Raw genomic sequence first — 14,038 nt, forward strand, 5'->3', positions numbered from 1 at the left:
CAGAATCAGAGAAATGGAGATCAGTGGGGGAGTGGGTGGGGAGAGAGGAGGAAAAGGTACAGATAAGTACCATGAATGGCAGGTAGAAGATAGACAGGGGGAGGTTAAGAATAGAATAGGAGATGGAGAAGCCAAAGAACTTATATGTACGACCCAAGGACATGAACTAAAGGGGGGGAATGCAGATGGGAGGGGGTGCACAGGGCAGAGGGGAATAAAGGAGGGGAAATGGAACAACTGTAATAGTATAGTCAATATAATATATTAAAAAATGAAAATAAAAATAAAAATAGACATCCAGGATGGGAGCCATTCACAGTCATACCAATTAAATTAAATCTTAAGGGACAATTATGGAAAACAGAGGCTAACAGTGGCAAAACTACCAGTGGTCTCTCAATCAAATCCTTTTTATACCCAAGGATTAAATTTCTCTCTTTCAGTCATTAAATAGTTCTTTAAATGCTTTATTCTCACTAACAATTTCAATTTAAAAATACACTCATATACATTTTATTTCTAAAAAAACTGTCATATACTAAACACAAAAGCAAATGAGAGAGAGAACTGGTTTAATACTGATTTTTTTCCTCTCAATTATTACTACAAGAAAGAATAAAAGAAAAAAAAGAAGGAAAATTCCCTGAGAGATGATAAATGGCCATTATCCCAGCTGGCATTTCCACAAAAAAAAGAGTTAGTGGCCAGAAGTCTCAGCTAAACAGTGACCATTTGCAAGTCTCCAAGGTATATCCTCAGCAGACACATTATCAGATTAAAGAATTGCAAACAAACTGGGCTGAAACCTTTCTTTGTCCAAGCCCAGCCTCTTCTTCCTGTGATGTCACATTACAAATCTAGCAAGCCTTTATTTTGCACTTCAGACAAAGTCCATCACACAATACAGCTGGCAAAGGAAGAAAAGCCCTCATTCAGCAAGAGCTAACATGCTTAGGAATTTATTTTGAAACATTTAAAAGACTCTTCTGCTTACCACCACCTGGGATCCACTACCAGAATACCAAAAAGGAAAACTTCATTTTAAAAAAGCAAGAAGTAAATAGACCGAATTGGAAATGTTTAAATCTCTGAAAGTCTGCATTGAAAAAGCAAAATAAAATTGCTAACTTCAGCTTAAACATTCTGGAGCATAAAGAACTTTAATCTTGGAATATTATCCTGACTACTGGAATGCAAGTTTCCTGAACGAGTAGTATATCTATTCCATCTCAGAGCACAACATTTCTTTACAATTTATAATCCAAAGGGTTGGCTTCACTAACTACATTTTTTAAAGGTTGCTTGTCAGTTAACAAGCCCTGGATTCACAGATTTTTCTGGAGAGTAGAAAAACTCTCCAGAGAGAGAGAGACTATTTTCCTGTTGAAGAACCAAGTGGAAACTTTACAGCAACAAATTTTATGTTTCTTTTGGAAACTCTGGAGAAAAATGAAATATTTGTGAAACCATCCAAAAATCCAAAGAATTTACAAATACACTGGAGGTTTTAAAGTGGTCACAATCTGAATACCAAAGGAGGCTGCTGCTGACCAAAGGAGGCTGCTGCTGACCAAAGGACTTCAACACAGTAAACTGAACGTGCCTTTATAATGGTAAGCAATAACAGCTCCCAATGCTCCTATGATGACTCCTTTAAGTATACTTTGTATGGGTGCATGTTTAGTATGGTGTTTGTGCTTGGGTTAATATCCAACTGTGTTGCCATATACATTTTCATCTGCACCCTCAAAGTGCGAAACGAAACTACAACGTACATGATTAACTTGGCAGTGTCAGACTTGCTTTTCGTTTTCACTCTACCCTTCAGGATTTTTTACTTTACAGCACGGAATTGGACATTTGGGGATTTACTTTGTAAAATTTCAGTGATGCTGTTTTACACCAACATGTACGGAAGCATTCTGTTCTTAACCTGCATTAGTGTAGATCGATTTCTGGCAATTGTCTACCCATTTAAGTCAAAGACTATAAGAACCAAACAAAACGCAAAAATTGTTTGCATTGCTGTGTGGTTAACTGTGATGGGAGGAAGTGCACCAGCAGTTTTTTTTCAGTCTACCCACTCTCGGGGTAACAATACCCCAGAAGCCTGCTTTGAAAATTTCCCAGAAGCCACGTGGAAAACCTATCTCTCAAGGATTGTAATTTTCATTGAAATAGTGGGATTTTTTATTCCTCTAACTTTAAATGTAATTTGTTCTAGTTTGGTGCTAAAAACTTTAAATAAACCTGTCACATTACATAGAAGCAAAATAAACAAAACCAAAGTTTTAAAAATGATTTTTGTACATTTGGTCATATTCTGTTTCTGTTTTGTGCCTTATAATATCAACCTTATTTTATATTCTCTTATGAGAACACAGACATTTGTTAATTGCTCAGCAGTAGCAGCAGTAAGGACAATGTACCCAATCACTCTCTGCATTGCTGTTACAAACTGTTGCTTTGACCCAATAGTTTACTACTTCACATCAGACACAATTCAGAATTCAATAAAAATGAAAAACTGGTCTGCTAGGAGAAATGACTCCAGAGTCTCTGATGTTCAAGGCACGGAGAACTTTATTCAACATAGCCTACAGACCTTAAAAACTAAGATATCTGACAATGAATCTGCAATATAAACTGCTTGAAATAAAACTACTGGAACTTCACTGGGACAGAACCTCCAAGTTGCTTCAACTGTGAAAAGCTCTCTTGAACAACTATTTTTCCACCTTTGAAAGAAAATAAACTTGTGGACATTTTAAAGTTTTTAGTATTAAAAAAAATTGTATTCAATGTTTAAGAATTCAAATGTATCCTATTCTTGTATCCACTCCATTTTATTTTTCTTAGCCATTTTGATTTGTACCTTCCTCTTCATTAAAAAATCCCTTAAAAAGTTGTTCAAAAGCTGAAAGTGATTATAATTTAAATCACTGGTGACCATCTGTACTGTCTTTGAAATTCTTAATAATTTTACATTAAATGATTTATAAATATTAAATTTTTAAGTAATAATTTTACTCAACATATGTCTAATTTCTATTTCACTTGAATTGAGACTACTAATCATGTTTCTTATGCTATAATAACATAAATGAGAATACAGTAATATAAAAAAATAAGTGTTTTTGGAGTATTTTAAAAAATAGCTAAAAATGTCTTCTGTAGAAGAATGACATGCTGATACAATCTGAGGATCTTGAACAGTTACACTTACAGATAATATTAATGATTCTGTAGTTGTGTGCAATTAATAAAAAGCAGATGATATCTAACTATATAGTATAGTATGCTTTAAAATTACTACTTGATCCATTTTCTGGCTTTAACAGCACCTAATTTCATAATGATATATGCTATAAAAATTGAGAAGGAGAAAACTGTTATTTTGCTATGTAAATGTTTAAAAAATAAAATACCACTAAAAGTACATTTTAAAGGTATACTTTTATCACACTAAATAACTTGTATTTTAAGTATTTTAGGTTACAGAAACACCATAGATAGTGAGACAGTAAAATATGGTACTTAGTAATCAATGTATGTATTACTTCCCTTCCACCTTTGACCATTTAAAGCCAAATAATGAATAGCTGAAAATGTTATTTCAAGTAATCAAAATGTTACTGTATAGTTAATAATTTATAAAGTAAGGACATAGTTTCTTACATGAAAACCAGTAAAACTACAGGGCCAAATAACTAAATACAACTACATTTTCATTTCACTAAATATAAGAAAGGTACTGCTTTGAGCTATAACATAGATAGGATACATCAATTACAGTGAAACTTTTTCCTTTTCCAACACATATTTATTTTCAAGTTCAAGCAGTTATCCCAAGTTAACTTAAAAAATACTTTTTACTTGAGAAAAAAGACACATAATTAATTTTAATTCAGCATTCAACCTGTCTGATTTTTACATCTTACTCTTTTAAGCCCTGGACACAACTTTGGACAAATACTCTTAAGATTTAAATTTGACTTTTGCTGTTCTATGAGTTTGAACTACAATGATTTCAGAGGACTCATAGTCATTTGCGAGAGAAGTCTCAATAAAGTAACAGTGAGAAATTTATTTTAGGGACCCATGATAAATTAGATAAGTTAAATTAGATAAATTACAGCAAAATAAATCTTTAAAAAAAACTAGTGAAGAAATTAAGCATGGTCCTTTATAACTCAAAAGAAGTATACATGCTATAAACATGTTTTCTTTAATTGACTCCTAAGTAGTTTTATTTGGTATCATTCTTCAGAAAACAAACACATTTAGCATCAAAACATATAGGGTGGGGCAAAAGTAGGTTTACAGTTGTGAGTACCTGAAACAGAATTTATTCTTATTATTTACTACTGTATTATTTTTCATATGAACAACTGAGACTTACTTTTACCCCACCCTGTATGTTTTTGAATTGAAAAGCAAATAACAACTTACTGATGTGGAGGAAAGGGTAGGAGTTTATTAAACAGATTTCTCAGAACTTTCCTTGGCATAAAGATCTATGAGCAAGATCCCATAAGCATGGATACTACTTTAAAATACAAGAAAAACAAATCATCAGATAGTTATTACTGCGCTCACTTGTGAAGTTTTTGTTGCTCTCTGGTCAATGGGAAGATGAATCAAGAGTTTTGTAAGATTCCTCAAAAAGAAGTACATAAGAGATAACAAAATAACAAATACTAGTTTTCACATTTAGAACTTTAAATTCTGAGCAAATTTTAGGACCTACAGAGAGAGAAGGAATACTAGTTATTTTCTTTGCTAGAGTTGTACTTTATGGTAAATTATATACCATATTGCTAGAGTTTTTTCCTTTCTCCTTTACCCACAAAATCTATATTAATAAAACTCAGATTTTTACTTTTTGTTACCTTAAAGTGACAGTAACAAGCCCTCCCTCCCCAAAAATGGTGCCCACTGTTTTCAACATCTTTATAAAGAAGACGATTTAACTAATCTTTCTTTCTACATTAACTCCCTTCAAAGGAACAGAAGATGAGAAGATTTCTGAGGTAAAGAAAACACCTTTCCAGGATCCTAATGATTAGTTCTGAACTTAGAAATGATCTTTTTTGAGCAAATACCAAGTAATTACTTTAACCAAAAGAATGTATGAAAATAAATGCATTGAATATAATATGGCCATGGAAAACTGAAAGAAACCAAAGATACTATTTTATCAAGGAGCTCTGACTTTATATTTTACATTCACAATACTAAAAGCAAATTTGAGGTATAATTCTTAATTACAGATATTGACAGTTAAGAAAATTAGTCACTCGGCTCTGGCCAGGTGGCTCATTTGGTTAGAGTATCATTACCTACGCCAAGGTGTCAAAACTCATTTTCACTGGGGGCCATATCAGCCTCGTAGTTGCCTTCAAAGGGGCCAATGTAGTTTTAGGACTGCATAAATGTAACCACTCCTTAAGTAGGGGCAAGGGGCTTGGTGCTGCCGCTGGGTTGAAACACGGTGGTGGGCTGGATAAAAACTAGGTAGAGGGCCAGATTCGGCCCACAGGCCTTATGTTTGCCACCTATGTCCTACACCAAAAGATTGTGGGTTTAATTCCCAGCCAAGGCACATACCTAGGTTGTGTGTTTGATTCCTGGCTGAGGTATGTACAAGGTGGGGGTAGAGGGACTGCAGACAATCAATTTCTACCTTTCCCTTCTTCTCCCTCTAAAATCAATAAACATATCCTTGGTTGAGGAGAAAGAGAAAGAGAGAAAGAAGGGAGGGAGGAAGGGAGAAAGGAAGGAAGGAAAGTTGAAGAATAGAAAATACAAAAATGGAACATAAGCTGAGAAACATTTAATATATGAATGGTATGTAACTAGCAAGAGACTGAAGCAATAAATGGCAATTCTGGACCCCTGATGAACCAGGAACCTGGTCTTTTGACAATGTATGTAACTATTGCCTAGCATAATCTTTACTACCTCCCAATACCCAGACTATTTTAGTGCCTACATACCAATCATACCCGATGTCACAAATGGAAAAAGATGTGACCTAGTGCTTTCTTCTCATTGTGAAGGAATTTTTATACAGAAAATTTTATAAACAGTGCTTAGTAGTAGATGAAGGTAATCCTAAGGTAAATTGTTTTTAAAAAGTTTTTTTCAGCTGGTCTAGAAACCAATTAATCCATTTATAACATGACCTCTAAGAAATAATTTCTAAATTAAAAGGGACTAGTGGACAAACTTAAGGTCACAGAACATATTTAAATCAACCCAAGTATTAATGATCAACAATATTAGCTAAATATTGTAGAGATCAACAGACACATAATCCTAAAACCACTAATTCTCAAATTTCTATTTTATCTCTTACTTCATCTTTTTTACCTGCTACTAATATCTGCTACCCATTTCTGATAGTAGTTTAAGAAAAGTAGAAAGAATATCATTTAAACTGGGCAAAAGACCAGGATAATAAAATAATACAAAATTAACTCCAGGCAAACTTCTCTACCAAGCTTACCCTTTCTTCTCTCTCTCAAAAAAGATCACTCCATAACTGCTTCAAAGGATACAAAATTATGTCTTTCATCATTGTGTACAATGACAATGGCAAAAACAGAATCCAAGAGACAGGTCCAAAGAAGTAAAGATAATTCCATGAATTTAATAATTAGTTTTCAAACTCAAAGCTTGCTTTACTCATATAGATTCAATTAAGTCATTTTTGAAAATAATGGAAGCTTAAAAAATTTTGTATTAAGAGTGAAAAACAAATGTGTATTTTACACTTATAGCCAAGTTATACTTAATACCTATGGGGTGAATGTACTGATTTTCATTATCTTCCTGTCAAAATGGCTTCTGGTAAATTCACAATTTATTTATTGGGCTAAATAAAGCTTTTTTTTAAAAAAAATTAATCTATTAAATTTAATTTTTAATTTAATTTTTTATATTACCTTTTAGAGCCCTTTTATCCCCTTTCCTCAGCAATCACTACACTGTTGTAAATTCACAGATTAGAACTGAAAGAACCTAGAAGTCATCTGAAACAACCACCTCACCTTATTTAGGTTGAGGAAACTAAAGAACTAAAATGGTAGGTAACTTGCACAGGGTCACATAAAAAGTTAAAGTAAAGCCAGGATAAAAACTTTTTTTTTTACATTGATATGTCTATTTCTTTAAGGTGGCAAGGGAAATAGTACATGCAAAGGCCCTGTGAGAGAGAACTTGGTATATTGAAAGGATTGAAACAAAGCCAAAGAGGCTGGAGATATAGGGCTGAAATCTTACATGTACTTATATGCCATGATAAAGCCATGTTAATATTTGAGGAGTTGTGGAAAGTCCTGAAGGATTTCAAGTAAAAAGAGACACAATCAAATTTAAAATTTTAAAAAGATTCCTCTGCTTATAAGGTAGAGATGTATTTGTCTTCAGCAAAACAGGAAAGAGCCGTTCTTATCCTTCATTTTGATATGTCCTTCCTCTCTTATTAAAATGGTCTTTCCTGCCCTGACCAGGTAGCTCAGTCGGTTGGAGTGTCATCCATACACCAAAAAAAGTTTGTGGGTTTGATGCCCTGTCATTGCACATACCTGCATTACAGGTTCAATCTCTGGTTGGGGTACATATTAGGTTGCAGATTTGATCTCCAGTCAGAGCACATTGGGGAGGCAACTGATTGATGTTTTTCTCTCACACCAATCAATGTTTCTCTCTCACACTGAAGTCTTTATCTCCCTCTCTCTCCTCCTTCCACCCTCTCTAAAATTCATAAATATATTCTCCAGTGAGAATTTTAAAAATTGATTTCTCTTTTTTGAAATGATGGTGATGATAGATTGAAGGATGTTTTAACATCATTACTTGGCACAATTAAGTGAGTAGGCCTTGTAGAGAAACTGGTAGGTTCATACACTGCTGCTGGCAATATAAAATGATACGATCCTTATATCATTATATCCCAGCTATATTATAGCTGGGAATTTGGCAATATCTAACACACACACACACACACACACACACACACACACACACACCCTTTAACCTAGCATCCTCACTTCTTGGTATTTACCCTGAAGACACACTTTCAATAATATAAAAATACATATGTACAAGGTGCAGCATTATTTAAAATTGACAATGCTGCAAACTACCTATATGTCTGTTTAAGCATAGAATAAACTGTAGCAAATACACACATTGTAGTACTATGCAATATAATAAAGAATGAGAAAGATCTCCAAGAACTCATATCCAGAAAGTATTGTTAAATGAAAAAGCAAAGCATGAAAGAATACACATAGTAACTACGTTTTATGTAAGAAAAAGACAAAATAAGAATATGTTAGGTTGGCAAAAAGTTAATTTAGGTTTCTTTCTGTAAGATGACTCTCGCAGTGCTTAGTTGTCTTTAACTTCATTTGAAACAATTTTGTTAGATTTTATTGTTACAGTTGTCATATCAGCATACATTTTTTAAAACATCAAAATTGGTGAATTTTTTTAAGAATTTATTTATTTATTTTTAGAGAGGGAAGGGAGGGAGAAAGAGAGAGAGAGAGAAAAAAACATCAATGTGTGGTTGCTGGGGGCCGTGACCTGCAACCCAGGCATGTGCCCTGACTGGGAATTGAACCTGCGATGCTTCGGTTTGCAGCCCGAGCTCAATCCATTGAGCTATGCCAGCCAGGGCAAAATTGGTGAATTTTTGTGTAGCCATTTTAGTATTGAAGGTGGTACAAAATACACAGCATTTTTGGAATTTAATGCTCTATTATTTCAAAAAAGGTAAAAACACAACTGAAATGCAAAAAGATTTCTGCAGTGTATGGAGAAGGTGCTCTGACTGATCATATGTGTCAAAACTGGATTTGTAGTTTTGTGCTGGAGATTTCTTACTGGACGATGTTCCACAATTAGGTAGACCAGTTGAAGTTGACAGCAATCAAATCAAGGCATTAATTAAGAACAATCAATATTATACCACATGGGAGATAGCTGACATACTCAAAATATCGAAATCAATAAAGTTTTTGGTAAAAAAAAGAAATGTGCCTTTTACTTTACAGGAAAAAGTAAATGAAATTTTGGCCAACTCAATACATATATCTGCTTATTTTTACAAAAAGAAATGTGAAAACAATAAACCAAAATAAGGACTAGGAGTGAGGAATGGTGTGGAGGGGATATTGAAGGTAGTAACACTTAACTGAGTACAAGACTTTGGGAAATATGTTAATGTTTTATATCAGGAATCAGAAAACTTTTTCTTCAAGGATCAGATAGTAAATATTTTAGGCCTGCAGGTTATACCATCCTAGAACACTTCTCAACTCTGTATTGCAGTGCAAAAGCAGCCACAGAGAATATATAAACAGATGAATGTGGCTATGTTCCAATAAAACTACTTATAAACACAGATGGTGGGCCTATGGAAAAAGTTAAAAAGTTAAAAAGTAAAACCCTAGTAGTACATCTTTATTACGGCCTGGCACATAATATATCTCAATAATTATGTGTTGAATGAATGAACCTTAAAATTCATTAAAAGATGGATAGGAATTCTAGTCAGGGCTTTGCTACAAAGTAGTATAACTTTAGGCAAGTCATTTAACCTTTCTATGTTGAGCTCTTCATGTTTAATTATGGGTTTGGTCTACTACTTATCCTGTGCTCACAACTCTTACTTTGACTCTAGACATTTAGGCACATGACACATACCCCAGTCAGTCAACAAAGCTCACTCTGTTCCTCTTCCTTTTCATCCTACAAGGTCCAGCTCAACTCCTAAACAAAATATTTAATAATGCTTACTGTCTGTATTACTTATTTTATATTTATTTACTGTCTTTGTTATTTTTGTTACATGGGCTATGTCTTCCTAACTAGACAGCTCAAGCTCCTTGAAGAGAGGGATTATGGTTTGTATTTCTTTGTATTCTCTATAGCACCCAATATACAGGATTAAAATAAAGAGAGTAAAGACTGGAAGGAAGGAACTTAGAGTTAAAAACAAATTATGTATTATTTTCCTGCCAGATTGAAGACTAATCTCCCTTCCTTCTTTCCTCCCTCCATATCTATCTGTCTGTCTATCTATCTATCTATCTATCTATCTATCTATCTGCCTATCTATCTATCTATCTTCCTCTTCCAAGGGCATGCTATTGATTTTAGAGAGAGGGAAAGGGAGGGAGAGAGGGAGAGAAACATTGATGTAAGAGAAAAACATCAATTGTTTGCCTCTTATACATGCCCCCGTCAGGGACCAAGTCCACAATCTATGCATATGCCCTGACTAGGAATCAAACACGCAAACTATGGTTTGCAGGACGATGCTCAACCAATTGACCCACACTGGCCAGGGCTGAAGTTTAATTTTAAATAACTAATATCTATTTACTCATATAGTATCTACTCTGAGTCTTTATCAATGTAGTTCTAATAAATGTCTTATACCTACACACAAACATGTAAAGAAACTAGATTGCCTTTTGTTTCAACAAACCTATGGTTCTTTTAATTCTTCCAAAGCCCAAGGAAAAATAGCAAATGTTCTTTTACCAATACTACTCTAATTCAATTCCTGTAGTTATCACCCTAACTCTTATTACTTGATTTATTAATCTTAAACTATATCTGTTGAATCCCCACCATTTAGATATGGTTATACATTGTTAAAATAAACCACTTTGTTCTTGAAGATAATTCTGTATGGAACTGACTTCTCTTTTGGCACAACTATTTTTTAGGTCTGCTGAATCCTAGTATTTTCCCCATATTTTTCTCTTTGCATTCCTGTGACAGTTTCACTCTTCTTTTAGATCCTATGATTTCTCCTTTCTTGGGTTTCTTTTACATTTTGCTAAAGTATATTTTCTAGTAAATTCATTTAAAAATGGACAGTCAAGAAATAAACTTTCTCATGTCTGAAAATTGTTTCATTTTACCCTCATGTTTGACAGGGCAGGTCAGTTACAAAATTCTAGATAAAAACTGTGATGTTGATCTGTATCTAATTCCCCTGTAAATGACTTACCTCTTCTCTCTGGAAGCTTTTATAATTTTCTCATTACCTTTGAAATTTTGAATTCTCACCAAGATGTATGCAACACTCATTCACCCTACTTGGTACTATGGCTCCTTTCCATCTGAAGTCAGCTTAGGAAATTTTTCTTCTGTTATTTTTTTAATTATTATTTTCTTTCTTCCAGTTTCTGTGGTCTTTCTTTTGGGGATGAATAAATAGATATTGAACTGAGGTGACCCAAAATACCAAAGTAAGGGCAATAAAACCAGCAGTGTAGTAGTTTGTTGCATTTGCCTCTTAAGCAAAAATGCATTTCCTGTTTCTCTCTTTTTTTCTCTCGTAATTCTGTGATAGAAGCCTGGGTTAGCTTAATTTCTATTCTGCTACTTTTGCAGCACCAGCAGGAAGCCTTAGCCTTGTGGTACTGAGGTATACAAAAATTGGGAGGGGTAGCAGGCATGTATTTGTATAGTTTGTACACTGGAATAAAGCACAAGGCTTCGGCCTAAACTCTGTACACCCAGCCTTGGGCACATGTGTCCACATGGGCATCTTTTTCAAATTCCTTAATATGGAAAGAGACACATTTTCCTGATTCTTATAGGCTGACACAGAGTTAGGTAGGGGACTGGCCTAGGCATTTCATGGACCAGTTGTTCTCAAATTCACAATCATCAAAATGTGGTACCAGATTAGCAATACAAACAAGTTAGAAATAGAAACTCTGGGAATCTTCCCCAGAAACTTTAGGACTAGTCCTTGAGATCTGTAATGTCTGTTAGCAAAGCCTCCATGTGATTTTGATATATGCTCAAGTTTGAGAGACAATGACAGACGACACTTTAGAAAACTCTCCTGATTAGTGCCCCAACTCTGTACCTGCTGCTTTGGCCTTGGAGACAAAGCTTCCCACTTCCACCAGAGCCCTTTCTGGTGTATATTCAGAGCTGTAGTTTCCTCTACTTTGTTGTATCCATCAATATACTCCAAATTTTCTTTTTATTCTGACAACTGAATCAATCCTTCAACTTGCCTCTACAATTTTTTTCACTTCAAAGTCTCAGTACTGCTGGATTTCACCCAATGTGTTTATTTATTTATTTATTTTATTTTCTGTCACTTTTCTAGGGTTTAGGGAAGAAAAAGAGGTTAAGGTGTGTGGTCACTTTGCTATTCTGTGCCAGAAATATTCTCATTTTTAAAAGTAACTGCACAGTTTAAGTTACATAAGGAAAACCTGGAGATTAGAAGATGACAGCCAAGTAGGTGGAAGCTGAGTCCAGTTGCTCTTGCCCCCAACTCCGATTTTCAGCTGATCTTCTGATAAATAACCTGAACTATCAATGGAATCTTAGCTGATAAGAAGTTCTGAAGCCAAGGAGTACAGAGTGGCTTTGCACCATTGGGTAAGGAGATGTTATACGTTGAAGGGGAAATACCCTGTGTGTGGCACCTACAGGAGCAAAGAGACCAGGCAGAAATTGCAGTATTGTAGCTCTCTTCCACTACCAGGTCAGGGTTCCTTAGTCCTGCACAGGGAACTCCTTACCCTAACTGGGAGTGATTTGGAAGGATATACAGACTCTGGGAGATCCAGCTACACACACACAGCAAACAATATGTCCATAGCTGCAACGCCAACTAGGAGAGTGACAGAGAGGGAATCTATCTCCTAAAACGATCAGGGACCACACCTGGGTTTGTCAGAGGCATTGGCAATCTGCAGCCAGCCATGACCAAGACAGACTTTTAGCTTTTGGGGGTGGTGGCATGCATGGAGAACCAGACAGTAACTCAGTACTATAGTGTGGGTGCCACAGAGGGACATTTTAAAAGGAGAATAAAGGTGGCTGGACAGGGACCTCATGAGCAGCTGCTCTGCCAGCAAAGAGAGGAGATAGAAAGCACAGTTCATTCTCACTGAATCAGCTGGGCAGGGAGTTCAGAAAGTGGTACAGCGAAGGAACTGCTGGGTCCTTCTCCACCTGGCACTGCTAGCAAGCCAGGGACTATGCAGAATGGAGAGTTTGGGACTGTGTCTTCTGCGAGGGCAGTGGCTGGGAGATAGAAGAGCAAGGGCTGAGAGCCTGAGAGTCTTTTTGTCCAGGCAGACCTCCCACACCCAGCAGAGTAAAAGCTTGTGTGAAGGGAAGACAGTCCCTAGCACCTCCCCTGCAGGATTGCAAACAAAACAGGAAAGCTCTGCAGAATAGTAAGGCCAGGCTCAAGAAGCCCCTGCTGGGCACATGTTCAAAGTGGAAAGAAAGGAAGACACCAAGGGGGCACTTTCTGAACTTTTCTCAGCCTCCACAAGATGCACTGGTTCCTTGAGCCCTATTTCACTGAAACCAGCTGGGCTGAGAGTGCACAAATTGGCACAGCAAGGGGAATTCGGAACCCTGGCCCAGCCTTGACTCTTACACAGACCTGACATCAGTGCCAAGCAGGACAAAGCTGAACCTCTTACACAGATTGGCCCCTAACATGAAATGTAGTTAGTTCATCAACAACTAAACATTATTGGAAATAATCTGAGTCAGATGAAAGACATGTGGTTCGGGGACAGAGAACACACCAACAGGGATCCTCCCTGAAGACTGGACAGTGCCTCTCAGGGAAGATGCAGGGATCCCACTGGGATCCCACCCACCCAATTGCACCAGAAGCCCCGCTAGAGGCAGATGGAGTGGTACCTACAGCACTGCCAGACTTTAGATGACCCATCCCTGGGCCTTGTCCTGATAAAAAGTGAACAGGACACAGTAGTAAGGACCAGCCAAGAGGCAACCACAGACTGTAGACCACTTGTAGCCTAGAGCAGGCTTGCTAGAGCTAGACAGGAATACCATCAGACATTACCAGAGTTGGATCCAGAAGAAGACGACAGGTAAGCACTGAACTATGCTGAGATGAATTCCACCTCATTCTTTTTAAGTATTTGCATTATTTTTTTCTCTCACAAAGCTTTTTAAGATTTTTTTGTCAATTTTATTCCTATTATTTAACTTT

General features: G+C 36.0%; 2 protein-coding genes across 2 annotated transcripts in view; one reads left to right on the top strand and one right to left on the bottom strand.

Annotated features, from left to right (window-relative positions):
- The window catches only part of RB1 (RB transcriptional corepressor 1), a 283,425-nt gene that overhangs the window by 62,330 nt on the left and 207,057 nt on the right, over window positions 1-14,038 (bottom strand). The window lies entirely within an intron of this gene.
- Window positions 904-3,425, top strand: LPAR6 (lysophosphatidic acid receptor 6). Its single transcript, XM_045838958.1, has one exon. The coding sequence runs from the start codon at window positions 1,611-1,613 to the stop codon at window positions 2,643-2,645; it is 1,035 nt and encodes a 344-aa protein (XP_045694914.1). The 5' UTR covers window positions 904-1,610; the 3' UTR covers window positions 2,646-3,425.

Source organism: Phyllostomus hastatus, unplaced genomic scaffold (genome assembly GCF_019186645.2).
Source record: "Phyllostomus hastatus isolate PE091 unplaced genomic scaffold, TTU_PhHast_1.1 phas_contig_29, whole genome shotgun sequence".
NCBI classification, from domain to species: domain Eukaryota; kingdom Metazoa; phylum Chordata; class Mammalia; order Chiroptera; family Phyllostomidae; genus Phyllostomus; species Phyllostomus hastatus.

Coding starts and splice junctions, on each gene's coding strand:
- LPAR6 (XM_045838958.1), top strand. CDS start 1,611: ATGGTAAGCAATAACAGCTCCCAATGCTCCTATGATGACTCCTTTAAG.